The sequence below is a fragment of the Alligator mississippiensis genome, chromosome 5, assembly GCF_030867095.1.
Source record: "Alligator mississippiensis isolate rAllMis1 chromosome 5, rAllMis1, whole genome shotgun sequence".
Lineage (NCBI taxonomy): Eukaryota > Metazoa > Chordata > Crocodylia > Alligatoridae > Alligator > Alligator mississippiensis.
The window spans coordinates 218,787,282-218,809,545 of NC_081828.1; the positions used below are offsets into that span (position 1 = coordinate 218,787,282).

The following is a 22,264-nucleotide window of genomic DNA, read 5'->3' on the forward strand; positions in this document are numbered from 1 at the left end:
CCCCTGTCTCTGCTCTGCAGGCAGCAGGAATTCCTTCTTTGTTCGTCCCATGACTCCAGAAGCTGCTTCCCACTTCTTCAGTCTTTACATGTAAGGTAACACACAGGGAGCTGAGCCCTTCCCTTTATCAACCTTTTATTACATTTTGTCATCTCCCTTCTTTTATTTGTCTGTTGTCCAGTGAATCCCCTTTTGCAGAGTCTGGGAGGCAATGATCTTGGTTTGCTTGTACCCCTGTGATCTGTGATTGGTCTTATCACATTCTGCTGTGCATTTATCTTCCAACTGTTCTGTTCTCTCCCATGATTTTATATCCTTGCAAAACAGTCTTGTTGAGTGAGGGCTGGCCCTGGGTTCCAGAGACGGGGCGGGTCCAGCTTTTGGAGAGTGCTGCCCACAAGTTCAGTGCATTCACTTTCAGTTGCTTTCATTTCCTTTCCTGAGATGGTAGGAGAAGCCAGCCCTTCAATCAAGGGTAGTTTCAGGAGCTCCTCTGTCCAGCCAGGAGTAGGACTGCTTGGGTAAGCACCTAAGTAAATGTCTGTGCCAGAATGTAAGGAGACTGGCCCATAGGAATGAGAGTTGTGCCTGTTTCTATTCATCCTTGTTCTGTAGGAGTGTGTCTTCCAGGCTGCTGACTCAGGGATGCAGCTGCTCTAGGAAACTGTAAGGGCTGCAGTTAAGTAGGGTTTGCATTTAGTACCAAAATCTGTAGGAAAAGCCTCAGCTGCTGCTAAATTCCTTTCCCACTTGACTGTAAAACTTACAGCTTTGTGGTCTGTTGGTGTTCAGTGCTGAGCAGAGTGGCTCTTCTGGATGCTGCTCTCAATGGGGATATGCTGGATTCATACAGCAAACAATAGACAGCATTTTTTAAATCTGTGTATTATGTTTCTGGGGATTTTGGAGTGTGATCCTTGATTTCAGGCCCTGGTGTTTTGAATGCATTTTGTTCCATAGTTACAGCTCCATTTTCTGATTACATTTCCTGATTGCAGGACTTTCTCTTCTCTGCCATTAGAACATAATTTACTCCAACTTGTTTGCGTTAAGGTGACTTTAGGGTCTGGCCATCATTGCTGAGATTGTCATGTAACTGCAGGATTTTACCTGTTGGCGTTTTGGCGAAAAAGCTTCTAGTATCAAGATATTAATAATAAAATGACGAGACTTTACAAAAGCAAAATCAAGCAGATTGTCAGTGTTTTTTCTCTGCCCTGCTAGCTGCTTACCAGCAAGAGGGAGGGAACACCTGAGGGTTAGACAACTAACAAATATTCCTCTCCCCCTCTCTTTTTCCTCTCCCCATCACCCAGGTGTGCAGTGTTTGGACCAGGGATGGGCAATTATTTTGGGTGGAGGGTCACTTACTCAGTTTTGGTGAGGTGCGGAGGGCTGCATGAGTAGCCCTGCTCCTTGACAGTTGCCTCACCCCCTGGTCACCATATTGGGACCAGAAGTCCTGCCTCCTAAACCCCTGACCTGTCCAACCAGAAGTCCCTCCTTCTGCCTCCCAGTACTCCTTTTGGGTGTGAAGGGTTCCCATCTTGGAACTGGGAAAAAAACAAACATACACTAAAAGGCAAACATCTACTACAGCATATTTTATTACAAAAGATCTTTGTCATGATTTGTGTTTGTGTACTGTATATAGAGAGGGTTTCATAATCACTCAAAATAAACTCTTATTCTTGTATATTGTGTGGGATGGGGTGGTGGGTGGCCATGTGTGTATGGTGAGGTGTGGGGTGTTTGTGTGTGTACAGTGGGGTGTGAGAATGTGAATATGGTGAGGTATGGGGGGTATATGGTGAGATGTGGGTGGTTGTGAGGGGGTGTGGCTGTGTGGGGGGACATAGGGTATGTTGGGGTGTATGTATATGTCTATGGGTGTTGTGGGGGTAGGGTGTGGGTGTGTGAGGGAGGGTGGGGGGGCATGGGGACCCCCCCTCACATGGTGCATAGCCCCCACTGCCAGCAGCAGCTGCAGGTGGCAGAGCTAAGGGGGCTTGTGTCCTACACAGATGCTGGGGCCTGGCAGGGCACAGCTCCAGCCAGTGCTGTGCATGGGGGTAAGATGTACAGCCTGCCCAGCTTGCCTCAATCATGGTGGCTCTGTGTGGCATGCCTGCAGCTCCCACACTCACACTGGAGCCAGCTGATTTCCCTGCCAGCATGGACTGTGTGTTATTGGAGGGGGTGTGTGTGTGTGTGTGTGTGTGGGGTGGGGGTTGGACTCACTAGATGACCTCCTGATGTCCCTTCCAATCCTAATTTTCCATGAAGTCTATGAAAATGGGGGTGGAAGCTCCTTTAACAGCAGTGAGCTGCACAGCTGCTCTAGAGCATGATGATTCCCAGAATACCTTTCATGTTATGACTCATGTTGCCCAAACCAGCTGCCTGCTGCTCCCCCTGGGTGCTGCGAAATGGGGGTAGATGAAAGAGGACTGCTCTGAGTGCCTTTCTCATGTTACACCAATCCACACTGGGTTGGGTGTTTCTAAATTCAGCATCCATTCATCTGAAAAGTCAAAAGTTCTCCTGCACTACCTGAGCCCTCTTCCAGGTACAGGAAATAAGTTACTTTCCCACTGCCAGGGTGTGAAGTTGCAGCCTTCAGTACAAGCATGGTTAGTTGCTGCAATGGGAACAACCCTTCTATTTCCTATAATGGTCCCAAGTGTTGACAAGCTGAGAAGTCAAAGCAGCTCAGCTCCAGATGAAGAGTGTATGTGTCAGGTGAGATCACTTCATCCATGTCACCCTGGTCCTGGTGTGTTTTAGGCTGGGAGCAGTCTCTACTACCAGCATGGCTTACATTGGTGCTCATGCCATCACGATGCCTCCTATACAGAGGATGTTGAGCAACTGCCGCAGTGACACTCCCAATCCAGGTATGTTCCTGTCTGTCCCAGACCCTGCTTGTGTTTCTGTGCTGTCATCTACTAACATCCTTGTTGCAGGAGCCTTCTACCAGAAGTAGCAGGTGCTTTCCTTATCCTTTCTATGTAATGTCACCCATGAGACTGGAGAGCAGCTGGTTAGAGCTAAACCTGGGATGTGGAGATGCTTAAAAAGTGCTTATGGAAGGCATGCACTGGACACTTCAGGGCTATTACCTTGATCTGCTTGGACCAGTATAACTTCATGACAGAGACAGAGAAAGAGACCTCACTTTTTTTATTAGTTTAGATCTTTATTATAAAAAAGTAAAAGACAAAAAGTGAAAGTGCCAATGTGTCATCCCTCCTGACTCCAAGAATGAGCATAAAACACTTGTCAGAACAAAAACACTCATCTCTCCAAAGATCATGAGCCTGTTTATACAATACCCTTCATGGGATTACACATTTAGAACTATCTGTCTTCTAGCTTGAGGCATGCTCTCTCAGTGACTCAGTGTGGCAAAAGCTCATTTACATTTTCATAGTTTTATATATAGAAGCCATAATCTGAACTCTTTGTAGAATGGTAGCATCAACCCTGACACAAGACATAAGACATGATCTGTGTTAACTTGCCACAGGTAAGCAGGGGGACTACAGTGCCTAGCTTCTCTAAAAAGGCTGTTAATTGATCTGCAAAAACCCAGGCAGAATCCCTCCCACCTGTTAGGCTTAAGCCTTCCTTCTAATGCATATTAATGATTTTGTTTCTGTTTGCAATATATGGTCACCCTTAACAGGAATTTTCTGTTCTGAGGTAATCTTTTCATTGTTGGGTGGGGGTAGGTTTTCTCTGACTGTTCCTCTTTTGCCCAGGCTATATTTATTCAATCTAGTTAGCCAACTTCCTGATTCATTTTCAGTCAGGGACAGTATTTTTCCATCTGTTTCTTTTCAATGGATGCAAGTCCTGACCACAGTTCAAACTAAACACACCACTTAAGGTAAGCATGAAGTCAATACTCAGAGATGAAGATATTTGGGTCCTGACAGCCCACCCCACACCACAGAGGAAAGCATTCCCCTACCCCTTGCCCATACCAATATGAGTAGGGGGTGAAATTCCTTCCTGACCCCAGCTATGGTGATCAGTCTCACCCAGAACAGAGAAGCAAAACCCTCTGGCCAGGAACCTCAAGCTGTAAGTCACAGGAGAAGCACTGGCACAGCCCAGTCTGAATCCCCAGCCTGGGCTGCAGCCAACACCCAGTGTTTCTGGGGAAGGTGGGGAGGAGGCAACTAAGAAAGCCCCCAAACCTGTAAAATTCCTATTGCAGAGCAAAGGAACCACTATGCCTAGATCATTCCCAACTAGTGACTGTTCAACCTCTTCTCGAACAACCCCAGTGATAGAAACTTCACAGCTTCCTTGGGCATCTATTCCACTGCCTCCTTTTTCTAACAGTGAAGAAGTGTTTCCTGAAGTCCAATCTAAACCTACTTTGTTTTGACTTCAAGCCATATATCTGCATCTTACTCTGTGCAGGATGAGAGCATAGGTGCATTCCCCCTTTTTTATGGCAGCCCTTCTAGTACGTGGAGACTGCCATCATCAAGTCCACCGCTCATGCAGGTTTCTAACCTGTGTACAGGACCTCCACCTGACACAGGAGGTACACGGTCCTACTAGGGGGAATGCCTTACTGGATCTGGTATTGGCCACGGGGGATGACATGGTAGGGGACCTCCAGATCGGTAGCCATCTGGGGGACAGTGATCACCTAATAATAGAATTCACCATAAGACGTCGAGTGGGTAAGGTAAGTAGTAGGGTGAAAGTGCTAGACTTTAGGAAAGCTGATCTCAATGAACTCAGGCGATTAGTCAAGGACGCACTGCAGAGTAGGAGTTTTGAAATGATGGGAGCCCAAGAAAGGTGGCTGTGCCTTAAGGAAACGATCCTTCGGGCACAAAGCGAGATGATCCCCATGTGAGGTAAAAGAGGGAAAGGGGCCAGGAGGCTTCCCTGGCTGACCACAGAAATCTAGGGCAGCCTAAGGGCCAAAAGGGGAGCACATAAAAAGTGGAAACAGGGAGAGATCACCAAAGACGAATATTCCTCCTCTGCTCGTGCTTGTAGGGAGGCAGTGAGACAGGCCAAAGCTACCATGGAGCTGAGGATGGCATCCCAAGTAAAAGACAGCAAGAAATTATTTTTTAGATATATAGGGAGTAAAAGGAAGGCCCAGGGAGGAATAGGACCCCTGCTAAATGGGCAGAAGCAATTGGTGACGGATGGGGGGACAAGGCTGAACTCCTCAATGAGTTCTTTGCCTCAGTGTCCCTAAGCGAAGGGCACGACAAGTCTCTCACTGAGGTTGTAGAGAGGCAGCAGCAAGGCGCCAGACTTCCATGAGTAGACCCTGAGATGGTGCAGAGTCACTTGGAAGACCTGGATGCCTTTAAGTCGGCAGGCCCGGATGAGCTCCATCCGAGGGTGCTGAAGGCACTGGCCGACATCATTGCAGAGCCCGACATCATTGCAGAGCCACTGGCGGGAATATTTGAATGCTCGTGGCACACGGGCCAAGTCCTGGAAGACTGGAAAAGGGCCAATGTGGTCCCCATTTTCAAGAAGGGGAGGAAGGAGGACCCGGGCAACTATAGGCCAGTCAGTCTCACCTCCATCCTTGGCAAAGTCTTTGAAAAAATTATCAAGGCTCACATTTGTGAGAGCCCAGCAGGACAAATTATGCTGAGGGGAAACCAGCACGGGTTCGTAGCAGGCAGATCGTGCCTGACCAATCTAGTCTCTTTTTATGACCAGGTTACGAAACGCCTGGATGCAGGAGGAGGGATGGATGTCATATACTTAGACTTCAGGAAAGCCTTCGATACGGTATCCCACCCCATACCGGTGAGCAAGTTAAGAGGCTGTGACTTGGAATACTACACAGTCCGGTGGGTGGCGAATTGGCTGGAGAGTCGTGGTGGATGGGTCAGTTTCGACCTGGAAGGGTGTGGGCAGTGGGGTCCCGCAGGGCTCGGTCCTTGGACCAATACTCTTTAATGTCTTCATCAGCGACTTGGACGAGGGAGTGAAATGTACTCTGTCCAAGTTTGCAGATGACACAAAGCTATGGGGAGAAGTGGACACGCCGGAGGGCAGGGAACAGCTGCAAGCAGACCTGGACAGGTTGGACAAAGTGTGCAGAAAGCAACAGAATGCAGTTCAACAAGGAGAAATGCAAAGTGCTGCACCTAGGGAAGAGAAATGTCCAGCACACCTACAGCCTAGGGAATGACCTGCTGGGTGGCACGGAAGTGGAAAGGGATCTTGGAGTCCTAGTGGACTCCAAGATTAACATGAACCGGCAGTGTGACGAAGCCATTAGAAAAGCCAATGGCACTTTATCGTGCATCAGCAAATGCATGACAAATAGGTCGAAGGAGGTGATACTTCCCGTCTATCGGGCTCTGGTCAGACCGCAGTTGGAGTACTGCGTGCAATTCTGGGCGCCGCACTTCAAGAAGGATGCGGATAACCTGGAGAGGGTCCAGAGAAGGGCCACACATATGGTTAAGGGCCTGCAGACCAAGCCCTACGTGGAGAGACTAGAGAAACTGGACCGTTTCAGCCTCCGCAAGAGAAGGTTGAGAGGCGACCTTGTGGCTGCCTATAAGTTCATCACGGGGGCACAGAAGGGAATTGGTGAGGTTTTATTCACCAAGGTGCCCCCGGGGGTTACAAGAAACAATGGCCACAAGCTAGCAGAGAACAGATTTAGACTGGACATTAGGAAGAACTTCTTCACAGTTCGAGTGGCCAAGGTCTGGAACGGGCTCCCAAGGGAGGTGGTGCTCCCCCCTACCCTGGGGGTCTTCAAGAGGTTAGACATGCATCTAGCTGGGGTCATCTAGACCCAGCACTCTTTCCTGCTTATGCAGGGGGTCGGACTCGATGATCTATTGAGGTCCCTTCCGACCCTAACATCTATGAGTCTATGAATCTATGAATCATGTCCCCCCTGAAATAGTTTTTCATAAGCTGAGCATGCCCAGGTGCTTCACCTTTCCCTTATAGGATTTGTTTTTCAAGCTCTTTATCATCTTTGTCAAATAATCATATTATCATAGAAAATTAAGGTTCAAAGACACGTCAGGAGGTCACATCTATTCCAACATCCCCAACTAGATCATCCCAGCCAAAGCTTTGTCTAGCCAGGTCTTAAAAACTTCCAAAAATGGAGATTTCACCACCTCTTTGTATAACCTGTTGCAGTGTTTTACTACCCTTATAGAGAGATTTTCCCTCTAATATCTAACCTAGAGTTTCCTTGCTGTGACTTGAGACTGTTGCTCCTTGTTCTGTTATTTGCCATCACTGAGAACAGTGTAGGTCTGTGGCAGGCCAATAGGGGGAGTTCCTGCATTAAGCCTCCCACCTCACTATGTCCGTCCACCTTCCAGACTCCACGTGTCTCTCCAGGGGCACCTAAGCCCTGGCAGACCCCCTTTCCAGCCCCACCGCAGAGTCCAGGGGTAACATGTGCTGCCACCACCCCGAGAAGGGACTGTCTGGGTCCTGTGTACTTGGGGAAACACAGGCCTAATACTCCTATGGGTACTCGACCCAATACAAGAACTTGGGGCACTTCCTCAAGTCAGGGGCCAAAAAAGATCTCCCTTAGCCTGCAAACCCAAGGCATAATTAAGCCTCCTCCAAGCATAATTAAACCCACCCTTCAATAAGTCTCCCACACTAGGTACAAAGGAGAACTTTATTGGCTACAAAGGGTAGGGTTAGAATAGGGTACAGGGTAGAGCAATATCGGAGAAATCCCATAGAGCAAACTCCTGTGGCTGGGGTAGCCTTTGATCTCACATCTGAGCTACTGCAAGCTATATATCTAGTTGGATCTCAGGTAGCTTACTCACAAGTATCATCCAGAGGCAGTTGGAGAATCCATCTGGAGGCAGGCAGTTCCTTGATCATGAGTTTTGAGAGATAAAGCAAGTTTCAGATGGTACTGCTCTTTCTTTGTTCCTGAGTATCCCTCATGGCTGCTGCCCCCCTCCTCCTGGGCAGTCCTTCACTTATATAGCCCTTGTGACCACATTTACCTGGTCCAATGGAGGCCAGCACCTGTTGGCTGTCAGCCAACCAATTTGAAATACATCACTAGTTGCCAGGCAGACTCTAGCCCACCAGGAAGGAAGCCCCTCACCCAGGTATGTGATGCCAGTCACGTAGGCAGAGGGAGCAGGTTTCCCCCCTCCCTCAGGAATGTATCCAGCTCAGGTTGCCTAAAGAGATAGGGTAAGGATGTGTCTCTCTGCTGGGCCCATCCTTATCAAATTGCCACAGAGCAGAGACCTCAGGAAGAGACAAAGGTGGCCTTCTGCCACAAGGTCCATCCTCTTTTGAACCCCCTCTGCAGGTAGTTGAAGGCTGCTATTAACTCCCCTCTCAGTCTCCTCTTCTTCAGACTAAATAACCCCAGTTCCCTCAGTCTTTCCTTATGAGTCATGTCCCCCAGCACCCTCACCATTTTTGTTGGCCTCCACTGGACTCTCTGTCCAATTTGCCCATATCCTCTCTGTAGTGAGGGGGCCCAAAACTGAGCACAGGACCCCAGGTGTGGCCTCACCAGTGCCAAATAGAGGATAAGAATCACTTCCCTGGACCTACTGGCAACATACCTACTAATGCAGTGCAGGAAGTCGTTAGTCTTCTTGGCAACAAGGGCACACTGCTGGCTTATATTCAGCTTATTGTCCACTGTAACCCCCAGGTCCTTTTCTGTACTGGTGTATCGCATTGTTCCGTCCTAAGTGCAGGACTTTGTACTTGTCTTTGTTGAACCTCATGAGATTTCTTTTGGCCCAATCCTCCAAATTGTCTAGGTCACTCTGAACCCTAGCCCTACTCTCCAGCATATCTACTAGTCCCCAAAGCTTGGTGTCATCTGCAAGATTGCTGAGAGTGCACTCGATGCCCTCTTCCCACTTTTTGATGAAGACATTGAACAAAACTGGCCCCAGAACTGACCCTTAGGGCATTCCACTTCATACAGGTTACCAACTAGATATTGAGCCATTGATTCCTACTCTCTGAGCCTGATGCTTCAGCCAGTTTTCTATGCACCTTACAGTCCATTCATTCAGCCTATACTGCCTTAGCTTGTCTGTGAGAATGTTGTGGGAAACCATAGCAACAGCCTTGCTATAATCAAAGTGTACCACATCCACTGGCCTCCATGAATCCACAGAGACAGACACCTCATCATAGAAGGCAATCAGGTTGGTCAGGCATGACTTGCCCTTGGTGAATCCATGCTGACTGTTCCTAATCACGTGCTTCTCCTCCAAGTGCTTAGAAATGGATTCTTTGAGGACCTGCTCCATGATTTTTCCAGACACTGAGGTGAAGCTGACTGGTCTGTAGTTCCCTGGATCCTCCTTTTTCTCTTTCTTAAATATGGGCACTATGTTTGCCTTTTTCCAATCATCGGGGACAACTCTTGTTCACCATGTGTTTTCAAAGATGATGGCCAGTGGCTCTGAAATCTCATCAACCAACTCCCTCAGCATCCTTGGGTGCATACCATCCAGCCCCATGGACTTGCATATGCCCAGGTTTTCTAAGTAGTCCCTAACATGTTCTTTCACCACTGTTGGCTGCTCACCTCCTCCCCTAACTGTGCTGCCCAGAGCAGTAGTCTGAGAGCTGACCTTACCTATGAAGTCTGAGGCAAAGAAACTATTGAGCACATCAGCCTGGTGCCAGATCAACACTCAGGATCTCAATATTGTGCTGCTAGACAGGAGGGCATGATACAAACTTATACACACACACACAAACTACACAGACACTCTATGGGTTCATACACGCTTGCTCATACACAAGAACACACTTCCATGGCTGTGTGTTAACACTAGAGGGCATTTGGGGTAACTTGGTGCCTGGGGTTACTCAGGGTCGAGGTGCCCCAGGGCTACTGAGGGTCAAGAGGCTTGGGGTTACTTGGGGTCAATGGAAGACCCAGCAGAGCAGACGATCAGTGCTCTATGCCCTCTGTCTTGTACCAAATTCTTCTACTGATGTTGCCAAAAAACTATGCTTGCCTTTTGTCTGTCCGTATCAAGCTGCAGACTCACATTGAGTCTGTGGTCTACCAAGGCTCCCAGATACTTCTCCATAGGTTTCCTTCCAGTCAGGCATCACCCATTTGGTATTTGTGTTTTTGATTATTCCTCATGAGGTGCAACACCCTGAATTTGTCTGAACTGAACTTCATCCTGTTAGCTGTAGGCTTCCTTTCCAATCTGTAGAGATTCTTCTGAATTCTGCTCAGATCCTCCAGTAGGTTCACAATCATTCCCAGTTTTGTGTAATCTGCAAACTTGCTGAAGAAGCTTTCTAAGCCAGCATGTAAATCAGTAATAAGTACGTTCAACAGCACAAGCCCAAGACAGACTACCATGGAACTCCACTTCCAACATCCTTCCGTTCTGACACAGACCACTAATAAAGACCCTTTGCTTGCAGCTGTTGGCCCACTCATCTATTCACCTGTACACTGTTATTGGTAGCTTTTGTGCAGGGCAGAGTGAGGCATGTTTGATCAGCACTCTGAGCTGGCCACTTCTACTTTTGCATCTGATTTTAGCTAAGGACTGACTGTTCTGGGTCCTCACCTCTGCTGCAGTCAAGTTAAGCACATCATACCACCACCCTGGGTTTGCAACAGATGCAAAAGAAACCAACAGAGTTAAACAAATAAACTGCCATGGAGCTTTTGTTTGTTTCATGCCTCTGGGTTGCCATGCTTCTCCCAGGCTTCCCTTGCACTGTAGCCTCTTATCTCTCAGAGCCTTTAAGGGCCTGCAGGGCTTGTGCAAACAAATGAACCAACAAGCAAAAGAGAATTCATGCTCACAGCCTCTCCCTGGGGCTGAGAGACCTTGGTTAACCCCAGGCAGCAGGCAGCCTTGGTGGCAGCCTATAAGTATACAAGGGCTGTGCATCAGGAACTGCGAGAACATCTATTCACCAGAGCACCCCAAGGGAAGAAAAGGTCTAATGGTTACAAACCATTTTATACTGGACATAAGGAAAACATTCTTTCCCATCCGAGTCTCCAGAGTCTGGAATAGACTCCCTTCTTCCCCTGCCAAAGTGGTGCAAGCACCTACTCTGGATACCTTTAAGAAATGCTTGGATGCTTATCTTGCTGGGGTCATCTGACCCCAACTGAGTTCCTGCCCTTTGGCAGCTACGTGGCTGTCTAGCCTCCTCTTAAAGACCCCCAGGGTAGGGACAAGCGCCACTTCCCTTGGAAGTTGGTTCCAGATCCCCTGTGAAGCAGTGCTTCCTGATATCTAGCCTGAATCTACTCTTAGTCAACTTATGATCATTGTTCTTTGTTACCCCTGGTAGTGCTTGTGGGAACAAGAACTCTCCCATGACCTGCTGGTCCCCCTTGGCAAGTTTATAGGTGGCCACCAGATCCTGCCTCAGCCTTCTCTTGTGGAGGCTGAACAGGTTCAGGTACCATAGCCTCTCCTCGTAGGGCCTGCCCTGCTGCCCCTTAATCATGTGAGTGGCCTCCTCTGGACCCTCTCCATGCTGTCCACATCCCTCCTGAAGTGCGGCGCCCAGAACTGGACGCAGTACTCCAACTGCGGCCTGACCAGTGCTGCATAGAGAGGGAGGATCACTTCCTTGGACCTGCTCGTGATGTATCTGTGGATGCATGACAAGGTGCGGTTGGCCTTCCTGACCATGTCCCCACACTTTTGGCCCACGTTCATCTTGGAATCAATAGTGACTCCAAGATCCTTTTCTGCCTCTGTGCTGACAAGAAGGGAGTTCCCCAGCCTGTAGGTATGCTGCTGGTTCTTCTTCCCCAGGTGCAACACCTTGCACTTGTCTGTATTTTCATCTCCTTTTTTGCTCAGATGGCTAAGGGAGGCTATTTGTGGATGGTTCAGATTAAGAGAAGCACCCCAAGGTACCATGGTGGGTTAAGAAACCCCAAGATCTACAGAGTTGGTGTATCCCAGGCAGCACAGAGCCCTACCAAAGACCAGGCCCCTGGTGGTGGCAGCAGTTACCCCAGGTTTGCAGGTGTGCTCCAAGAAGGGGGTTGGCTGGACATGGGTGCCCCAGGGGAGACACTCAAAGCATGCTTTTTGGTTAGGCACAGTGAGGTGGGTGGTTCAGCACAGGAGCATGCATTACAGGCCCACCACAAAGCTCATCCGGCCCTGCTGACCTGAATTCATCCAGACCCATGTAAAGCTCTCTAACTGGCTCTTTTGTTATCTTCTTCCTCAGCTTGTCCCCTTCCTTATTCAGATATTCCTTATCAGGGGTCTGACTTCTGCTTATTATTATTATTTTTTTTGGTGAAGATTGAGGCAAAGTTGCTGTTGAGTAGCTCTGTCTTCTTTGCATCTTCAGTTAGGAGTACCCCCTGGCTTGTTAACAGAGGACCCACAGCATTATTCTTTTCTAGCTAAGAGGATTATAGACCTTCTTGTTGTGCTTGACCTTCTTTGCCAGGTGCAGCTCCTTCTTCATCTTTGCCTTCTTATTTTTCTCTGCATTTTCTTGCTACTTCCTGGTATGCATCCTTGGTGACTTTACCCCACGTGTGCCAGAGCCCATAGTCCCTTTTAAATCGGCAATCTAGCTGGGTTCTTCCCTTTCCAGCTTGACTGACCATGTGGTCCACCAACTCAATCTCATAGCCTACACCTCACTTCAGTTTTAGGCCCCAGAAACAGGGGGAAATGGTGGTGTTAGCATATGATCATAGTTTGATTTTTATTGGTAGGTTCATCTCTTTGTAAGATGATCACAATGTGAAAATGCAATGAAATAAGATACATGAATCATTTATTAAACATTTCACCCATTTCTAGTCCTCCTTTCTCTGTTTTCTTGCTATGAATCTCTGAATTTGTCCAACCTGTTCCTCACTGATCCAGGAGAAGGTAACTGCCACACTGGAGCATCAGAGCTGAGAATCATCCTTGTGGGGAGAACTGGAGCAGGGAAAAGTGCAACCGGAAATACCATCCTTGGCAAAAGGATTTTTCACTCCAGAGCCAGTGCAAAGTCAGTCACTGAGATGTGTGCCAAGGAAAGATTCACCTGGAAAGGGAAGAAAGTTGTGGTTATTGATACTCCTGCCTTTTATGATACAACAGGCCCTGACAGAGATCCTTCACAGGAGATTAGTCGCTGCATCCAGCTCTCTTCCCCAGGCCCCCATGCTCTGGTGTTGGTCCTACAGCTGGGCTATTACTCTGAAGAGGACAAGAAGTCAGTGGAAAAAGTACAGGATTTATTTGGAGAGGGAGCCCTGAAGCACACAATTGTCTTATTTACTCGGAAAGAGGAACTGGAAGATGTCCTCTTGAGTGACTACATTGGAACGACAGATAAAGCTGATCTTCAGCAGCTCATTCAAGCATGTGGGAATCGATACTGTGCTTTCAGCAACAAAGCAGCAGGAGAAGACCGGGTTGCCCAGGTCAGTGAGCTTATGGACATGATAGAGAAACTGGTGCAGGAGCATGGAGGGCAATGTTATGAGATTCAAGAACTAAAGGTATCAGGGAAGGCTAACAGGGAAGTGAAAGAGGGAACAAGGCATTTTGAGAAAAAGTGTGCAAACACAGGAGAAGAATTAAGCACTAGGTCAAAGGAGCTAAAGACAGAAAGGACAATCCCAGACAAGGCCAATGAAGTGCTAGAAGATCAGTTGAAAGATCAAAGAGGCATTACGATAGAGCTGGAAGAAAAAGAAAGAGTCTGTGAGGAAGTCATGAAGAGATCCAAAGAAGAAGCTGTGGGTGATGCTGAAAAAGTAAGCAAACATATTTTCACTCATATCTGTTGATATAAGTTCAGGTCCCAAATTGCACTGAATCTTTCAAGGGTGACTCCTGTCAGGCTTCATAATCTCATGACTCACTCAAGTCAGAAGTAAATCTGAGTCTTGGGGTTGCTGATATTGTTTTGACAATGGATGCATCTATATGTTGCCTTACAGCAGGGCAGGAACTATATGGGCCATGGGCCGAATCCATCCTGCCAACTCACTGGAGCCAGCCGATGGCTTTCCCTGCAGTGCTTCACATGGGGCTAAGCCCCACCCACTCCCACTGCGGCAGCCCACACCTGCACTCCCACCAGCCTTGGCCCCAGACAGCTTCTGGCAGGGCTGTTACCAGTGCGGCTGCAGCCAGCCAGATGTTCCTCTGCTCCACTCACCTCCAGCAGGAGCCACCAGGGTGAAGTTTCCCCTCCCCCCACACCTGCCCAGAAGGGTGCAGCAGAGGCAGGAGTGGGAGGAGGAGCAGCTGCTGGAGGAGAGGGGAGCACCCAGTCATCTGCAGCCACACTGGGAACAGCCCCACTAGAAAATGCTTGCTGGCTGGGGCCAGTGGGGCTCTTGTGCTCCCCTCACCTCCAGCTGTGGCTCCTGCTCCTGCCCCTGCTGCACTGCACTGCACTGCACTGCACTGCACTGCACTGCACTGTGCCATGCCATTCTGGGTGGGTAGGTGGGGGGAATTTTCAGAGGAAGGCTCCTTCCCAGTGCATGGAGCTCTGGCTCCATCTCCCAGCTGCCTTCCACTCCACATATCTGCAGGGCTGCTCATTGCACTGGGGGTGGGGCGGGGGCATGTGAAAGGTGGCTGGTAGCTAGAGCCAGAACTCCATGCACTGGTCAGGAGCCTCCCTTTGAAGCTTCCTGTCTGCTCACCCAGACCAGAGTGGTGCTGCAGGGGCAGGGGCAGCCACAAAAACAGCTGCAGTCACTGCAGCAGCTGCAGCTGGAGGCAAGGGAAGCAGAACAGCCCTGCTGGCCCCGGCCAGTGCACACCTTCTGGTAGGGCTGCAGCCCACTGGGTGCTGCTCTGCTCCCCTCAGCTCCCAGTGACAATGTGATCTGGCCAGCTGCAGCCATGCTGGGAACAGCTCTGCCAGGAGCTGAACACTAGCTGGGACCCAGGCTGGGGCTGGTGTAGGGACTGGCAGGTGTGAATGGGCTCATGTGGGTGAGACTCAATCTCACATGGAGTGCTACAGAGGCAGCCACAAACCAGGCAAGTACTGCTGCACACACCCTCCGCGTCCCCCTCCCCCCCTCACTACTGGCTGGCTCCCAGGAAGGCCCTCCCCATGCACATACATGCCCCCTCCACAGACCCCCATACACCCCCCACTACCCTTTACCTCCCTCACCCATGGCTGGTTCCTAGGAAGCCCCGCTACATGTACACATACCCCCTTCACATACCCCCGCTGGGCAGGGCGTGTTGGATGTGGATAACACCTGTCCCACTCCTGAACACTGCTCTCCCCAATCCCAAAGCCTCATAGGGAGTTTTGGTGATTTGTGGGTGAGGGGGGACTCAGGTGGAAAGTGCTATTGGGACAGTTGGGGCTGGCCTTGAACACTGCCACCACCTGCAGTGGGGGACTGGGGTGGCAGCAGGGGGAGATGCACACTGTGGGGCTGGGCGGGGCTGGTTCTTCTCACTGCCACCATATGCAGCTTCAGAGACTGGGACACTCCAGGGACTCTGAGGACCACCGCTCTCCACACACACACCAACCTGCACCTGCATTCTCCTACACACCCTGACACCCACCATACCCCCAAACTTATCCACACCCTCCCACAGCCCTGCCACACACTCCCACCCCCAACCCTCCACCATACCCTCAACACACCAATACTCTCCTTCACATAATCCTACCCACCCACTATAACCCCATTCACACCCACACTCTTCCACATCCCCCACCTCAAATACACCCCTCCACATCCACCCTTTCCCACACACTCTACCCACCATACCCACACTCCCCACACACCCACTCCCCAGCCACACATCTCCCACATACACCTCCTTACTCTCACACTCAGTGTATAAGAGTAAGACATGGAAGAACTTGATAGGGTCCAGAGAAGAGCCACCTGTATGATCAGGGACTTGCAAGACAAGCCATAAGAGAAAAGACTGAGGGACTTGGGCCTCTTCAGTCTACAGAAGAGAAGGCTGAGAGGGGATTTGGTAGTGGCTTATTGCTACATCAGGGGAGTACATCAAGAACTCAGTGAACAGCTGTTCACCAGGGCACCCCTGGGGAAGACCAGGAGCAATGGATACGAACTCCTGGAAGGCCACTTCAGGCTCAGTTCCAGGAAAAAACTCCTTCACAGTCAGGGTGTCCAGACTGTGGAATAAGCTCTCTTCAGAGGTGGTGCAATCACCTACCCTGGAAATCTTCAAAAGGAGACTGGACAGTCACCTCACTGGGGTCACTTGACCCCATTTGCCTTTTCCTGCCTAGTGTACAGGGAGTGGACTCAATGATCTACAAGTTCCCTTCCAGTCCCTAGCAATCTATGAATCTAAGACTGTATTTTGAGCTATTATGCAATTGCCTCTACATATACTATGCAGACACACACAAATCAGGAAAAAAAAAAGTTTTTAATCAATTGAAAATAAGCAATAGCAGATGTTTGATTTTTTTAATATATGGTTTGTTTATTTTCAGCATTCAAAATGGCAGCAACTTCCCTCCTAAAAAGTGTACTTCTGGGGCAAGGGGAATGACTTCTGGTGGCACAGGTCGGGGTTAGGGGGTGGGAATTCCAATCCCAAGATGGCAACCAGGTGGCAGGGTACCTGCCAAGAGGGAGGGCTACATCTGCAGCCCTCAACAGCTCATTGAAACTCATTCATTGCTTCTAGTCCAAATAATTGCCCATGCCTGCTCTATAGTGACACTGTTACTGTGCCATGCTTCCAGCCACCTTTTGGAAGTATTTCCTTTTGGAAGTACTAAAGCAGGGGATGTCAACTGGGGATATGTGTACCCCTGGGGTACTTAGATAGGTTGTAGGGGGTATGTATGAGGGGGCAGAGATGGAGTGCTCCCCAGGACACAGCAGCAGTGCCTCCCCAGGCTTGTTCCCACACTTCACGTCTTACCCAGGAGAAGGGGAAGGGTTCACTGGGTGCTGCTGGCCCCACGTGGCACATTGTGGCTTACCCCAGCTTGCTCTTCTGATTGGCTGCTGGGCCATCACCCTCAGGCAATAGCTGGTGGTGGGTGGCAGTGGGAGCCACTGCATGCAAGCCCCTCCCCATTCAGCACTGCTTCTATGCCCACCCTGGGAGGGCAAAGGGGGGCGTGTGCCCCCAGATCTGTGCTGGGAGATGGGGGCATTGGACATGGGGTGGGGCAGGCTGCTGCTGTGGGCTGGGGCCAGGGCTTCTCTGGGCTCTTCCCAGAGGTGTGGGGGGAAATTGGGTCACATTGTGCTTGGGGTGAGTGGTGGTGGTGTTGGGAGTGAGGTTGGAGGGGCAACAGCAAATTCTGGAGTGGCTACAGCCCCTCCCATAGTCCCCTCCTAGTGCTGCTGACAGATATGACAGGAAGTTTGCTCTATTTTTTCTTAATGAGCAGCTCTTTGGGAGGTCTGGTAAGTGCATGGTTCAGGAAAAGGTTTCATTTTCTGCTACAATCAGGCCACATCTACACATTGACCTATGGTGACATTGTTACTGTGCTGTGCTTTAGAAATATAATGAGGGAGCGCTCCACTATGGGGAAGTAGCTGCCAGTCAAGTGTAGACTCACATGGTTGCTATGTCACCATAGCACATATTATTATGCTTATTATTAATACGTTTCATTTTTTATTATTATTAAAAATATTTCAGCCACATTTGGAGCCAGAAAAAGATGCATCAACTCTGCCAGGTAAGCTACACTTGAGCCTGTGATTTACGGGCAAAGGCAGAAAAAGACTGCCAGGAAACATGATTTCATCACTCATCTTTCAGCGCTGCCCTCCCACTAGCTGTTCCTGAGCTCAGCACAAGAGGAGGGTGACAACCAAGCACACCTGGTTTTCTTGTAATGGCCACCAGAAATCTCTGCTCACTCCCAACCTTTGAATGACATGCCTGCCCAATACTCTTCAACCAGGAGGGGAAAATTCTTGGTTTCTAATGGGTGGGATCAATTCTTAGTGATCCTTGATGCAAATACACTGGATAGTATTTAGGTTTGTTCTGGCCCCATGATACTAAGCACTGCCCTCCATAAGCAGATAGACAAGGCAAGGTTCCCCAGCGGACACAATCATCTGAAAGCTTTAAACCCTTTACCCTGTCTTGTCTAAATAAAGCCCTGCTGAGAGGGGTTGTTGCTTGTGTGCTTTTTAGGTTCTATATGCCATTCTGTGGAGAGATGTTAGATTTTTTCTTCTTGGTAGACATGCATCTAGCCCACAACACATGATGTAGGGGCTGCATTGGACTTTAGGGACACTTTGGGGCCCAGGGTGGGAATGTACTTGAATGACAGCTCCCATCCCTAGCTGTTCTCTAGAAAGGGAACTCGCACCTTGTGCAGGGTCTGTTCAGATCCAGAAGGGGTTAAACAATTGGGCTGGCTATGCAGGTGGCCTTTGTTCCCTGAGGGCAAAAAGGGAACATCTACTATGTAACCTGTCCTGCCCCAGAGAGTGAGGAAGGGCAATTGTCTGTGGTTTGGGCTGTTTCAGCATTCCCTTATTAAGAACTGCTGCCATTTATAGACCAGAAGAGTCGTGGTCCTCATCCCTGTCCTGGTCCTGGCCTGGGATCTGAGGTAGAGGTGATGCCTCAGCCAGTGTGCAGTGTATGACAGCCTCCTGATCATAAGTCAGCTGACTCACAAATGAACTGACACCTACATATTGGAGGACAGCAAACAGCAGCAGTGACACCCCGCACTGCAGCACCTGGAGGGGGCTTAGTGCAGGATATCCCCTGTGTACCTTACAGGCAGAAATCAGTGCTGGGGCCTGCCAGCTGGGCTGGTGCATAGCTGTGGAGCCAATCTGTACTTAAGGTGAAGTTTTAACCTGCCATGGTTGCACACTCTAGGCCCATCTACACATGTAGTTAATGCACCAGGGCTTATTAAACAGCTCTAAGGAGTAAACTGAGCCCAACGGGAGAGGCTTACTCCAGGGCTGCTCCTGCTATGCTCTGCCCACCTGATCCAAGCACCATTTGTGATCCCCTTCTGCCTGGGCTGACTGGGAGGAATTCGCTTCCAGATTAGCATCTATATGTGCACTTAGGTGCATTAGTTTACAGCACCATTTTCTAGTACCTGTATCTGTTAGTACTAGCAAACAGTGCTTTAAATTAATCTACTGTGCACTAATTGCAGTGCACATGTAGATGATTAAGTTTACTGCAAATTAGAGTAGCCTAACTTGCAGTAAGGCACACTTGTAAATACGCTCACTGATAGGTAAAAAGGACTAAAAACTGGCATTAGTACCTGCGTGGAGCCCACTCTTATTCATAGCCTCAACTTCCCTCTGCATGGGTGGAGTTGTGGGCTGAATTGTTAGGGGATTGTTTCTTAACCTTTTCTTTATACTGCCTAGTGATCCTCATGCTGCTGGTTCATCAGATAGTGAAGCCCTACAAGGGGCATGGCATATCCAAACCAGGCAAGTGTTTAGTACAAAAAAGGACCCAAGGACTTCATTCTCTTGTTAATCACAGAGATTTCACCAAGAGAGACAGAAGTAAATTGGATGTGGGCAGGCTGTCTTCCTAAAGCAAATAGCATGTGTCGACTAGCTGGAATACATCAGGCAGAGTAATGGGATAAGACAGCTAAGCAGAACATAAAAGACTCCCTGTCTGCAAGAAAGTCAGGCTCCATTTGGTTTCTTGGCATCTGTCTCTGGGGTTTGAAACCTCCAGTAGTTGGGGCATCTGTTTTATTGCCCCACTGTTCTTTATTCAATTAAATTGCTCTGTTGAATTCCTGATGGCCTGTTCCCTACCAGCTAAAAGTTGCATGTCTTACCTTATCCTGCTCAGGAAAGAGATCTGGAAGTCAGTACAGAGTTTGCTAAAAGCATCAGCTCCCTTCTCAGCAGACATCAAAAAGCAAATAAAATGTCAGGGATGTCCAGGCCCAAAGGATAACAGTCCCTGAGAGAACCAAGGCGGGTAAGAGTGCTCAGAAACCCCCTTAGCTCAGCAAGGGCATTCAGCAATGCCTGAGGACTAAAAGAGGGGCGTACAACCAGTGGAAGGGAGAAGCTATCACCAAGGAGGCAGGGGTCATCGCGGAGCCCTTGGCCCAGCTGTATGAGCATTCGTGGTCATCTGGCCAGGTGCTGGGGGATTGGAAACTGGCTAATGTGGTCCCTGTTTTTAAGAAGGGGAGTAAGGAGGACCCAAGTAATTATAGGCCTGTAAGCCTCACCTCGGTGCTCAGGGAAGATCTTGGAGAGAATCATCAAGGAGCACATAGATTCATAGATGTTAAGGTCGGAAGGGACCTCAATAGATCATCAAGTCCGGCCCCCTGCATAAGCAGGAAAGAGTGCTGGGTCTAGATGACCCCAGCTAGATACTCATCTAACCTCCTCTTGAAGACCCCCAGGGTAGGGGGGAGCACCACCTCCCTTGGGAGCCCGTTCCAGACCTTGGCCACTCGAACTGTGAAGAAGTTCTTCCTAATGTCCAGTCTAAATCTGCTCTCTGCTAGCTTGTGGCCATTATTTCTTGCAACCCCGGGGGCGCCTTGGTGAATAAAACCTCACCAAGTCCCTTCTGTGCCCCCGTGATGAACTTATAGGCAGCCACAAGGTCGTCTCTCAACCTTCTCTTGCGGAGGCTGAAAAGGTCCAGGTTCTCTAGTCTCTCCTCGTAGGGCTTGGTCTGCAAGCCCTTAACCATATGAGTAGCCCTTCTCTGGACCCTCTCCAGGTTATCTGCATCCCTCTTGAAGTGTGGCACCCAGAATTGCCCACAGTACTCCAACTGCGGTCTGACCAGCGCCCGATAGAGGAGAATTATCATCTCCTTGGACCTATTCATCATGCATCTGCTGATGCACGATAAAGTGCCATTGGCTTTTCTGATGGCTTCGTCACACTGCCGGCTCATGTTCATCTTGGAGTCCACTAGGACTCCAAGATCCCTTTCCCTTTCCACATCTGTGGGGGGCCTGCAGGGGAGATCATGCTCAGGGGCAATCATCATGGGTTCAGCAAAGGCAGGTCCTGCCTGACCAACCTGATTGCCTTTTATGACCAAGTAACTAAATCCTTGGATGATGGTGTCACTGTGGACGTAGTCTTTCTAGACTTTAAAAAGGCCTTTGACATTGTCTCTCACCCCATCCTCATCAATAAATTAAGTGACTGCGGCATTGATGCCTGCACAGTTGGATGGGTAAAAAATTGGTTGATGGGGCACACCCAGAGAGTAGTGGTGGATGGGTTGTACTCAACCTGGTGAGATGTGAGCAGTGGGTTACCCCAGGGCTTGATCCTCGGGCCCGCACTGTTTAACATATTCATCGGCGACTTGGACGAGGGGGTGGAAAGCACACTGTCCAAGTTTGCTGATGACACTAAGATATGGGGCGAGGTGGACACACTTGAAGGAAGAGAGAGGCTGCAACTAGATTTAGACAGACTACAAAAGTGGGCAGAAAAGAATAGGATGGGGTTCAATGTAGACAAATGCAGGGTGCTGCACCTTGGGAGAAGGAATCCACAGCATACATACATGCTGGGGAGTTCCCTTCTTGAAAGCACAGAGGAGGAAAGGGATCTTGGAGTCATTATTGACTCCAAGATGAACATGAGCCTCCAATGCCAGACCACAGCCAGCAAGGCCAGCCAAACTTTGTCATGCATCCAAAGATGCATCTCAAGCCAGTCCAGAGAGGTGATCCTCCCCCCCTCTATGCGACTTTGGTCAGGCTGCAGTTGGAGTACTGCGTCCAGTACTGGGCGCCACACTTCAAAAGGGATGTGGCCAGCCTAGAGAGGGTTCAGAGGAGGCCACCCACTTGGTGAGAGGGCAGCAGGACGGTCCCTGTGAGGAGAGACTGAAGGACCTGAATCTGTCCAGCCTCAGGAAGAGGATGCTGGGGGGGGGGGACCTGGTGGCTGCCTATAAGCTCATCAGGGGGGATCAACTGCAAATAGGCAGAGCTCTTTTCTGCCCAGCACCACCTGGGGTGACAAGAAACAATGGTCATAAGCTGATGGAGAATAGGTTTAGGCTGGAGATCAGAAGGCAATATTTTCCAGTTAGGGTGGCCAAAATCTGGAACCAACTTCCCAGGGAAGTGGTCCTCGCCCCTACCTTGGACAAATTCAAGAGGAGGTTGGACGATCACCTGTCTGGGGTCTTGTGAACCAGCATCCATTCCTGCCTGTGGCAGGGGGTCAGGCAGGATGATCTGCTCAGGTCCCTCCTGACCCTAGCTACTATGAAACTATGATGGAGAAGGC

The 22,264-nt window shown here is 49.5% G+C and overlaps 1 protein-coding gene across 1 annotated transcript in view; it reads left to right on the forward strand.

Moving 5' to 3' along the window:
* Window positions 1–355: 355 nt before the first annotated feature.
* Window positions 356–22,264, forward strand: part of LOC102567736 (uncharacterized) — a 43,798-nt gene continuing 21,889 nt past the window's right edge. Inside the window, exons 1-4 of the mRNA XM_019494500.2 lie at window positions 356–521; window positions 2,788–2,897; window positions 12,888–13,771; window positions 17,655–17,694. Coding sequence (XP_019350045.2) covers window positions 445–521; window positions 2,788–2,897; window positions 12,888–13,771; window positions 17,655–17,694 — 1,111 coding nt within the window. The 5' untranslated portion in view covers window positions 356–444. The remainder of the gene's footprint in view (window positions 522–2,787; window positions 2,898–12,887; window positions 13,772–17,654; window positions 17,695–22,264) is intronic.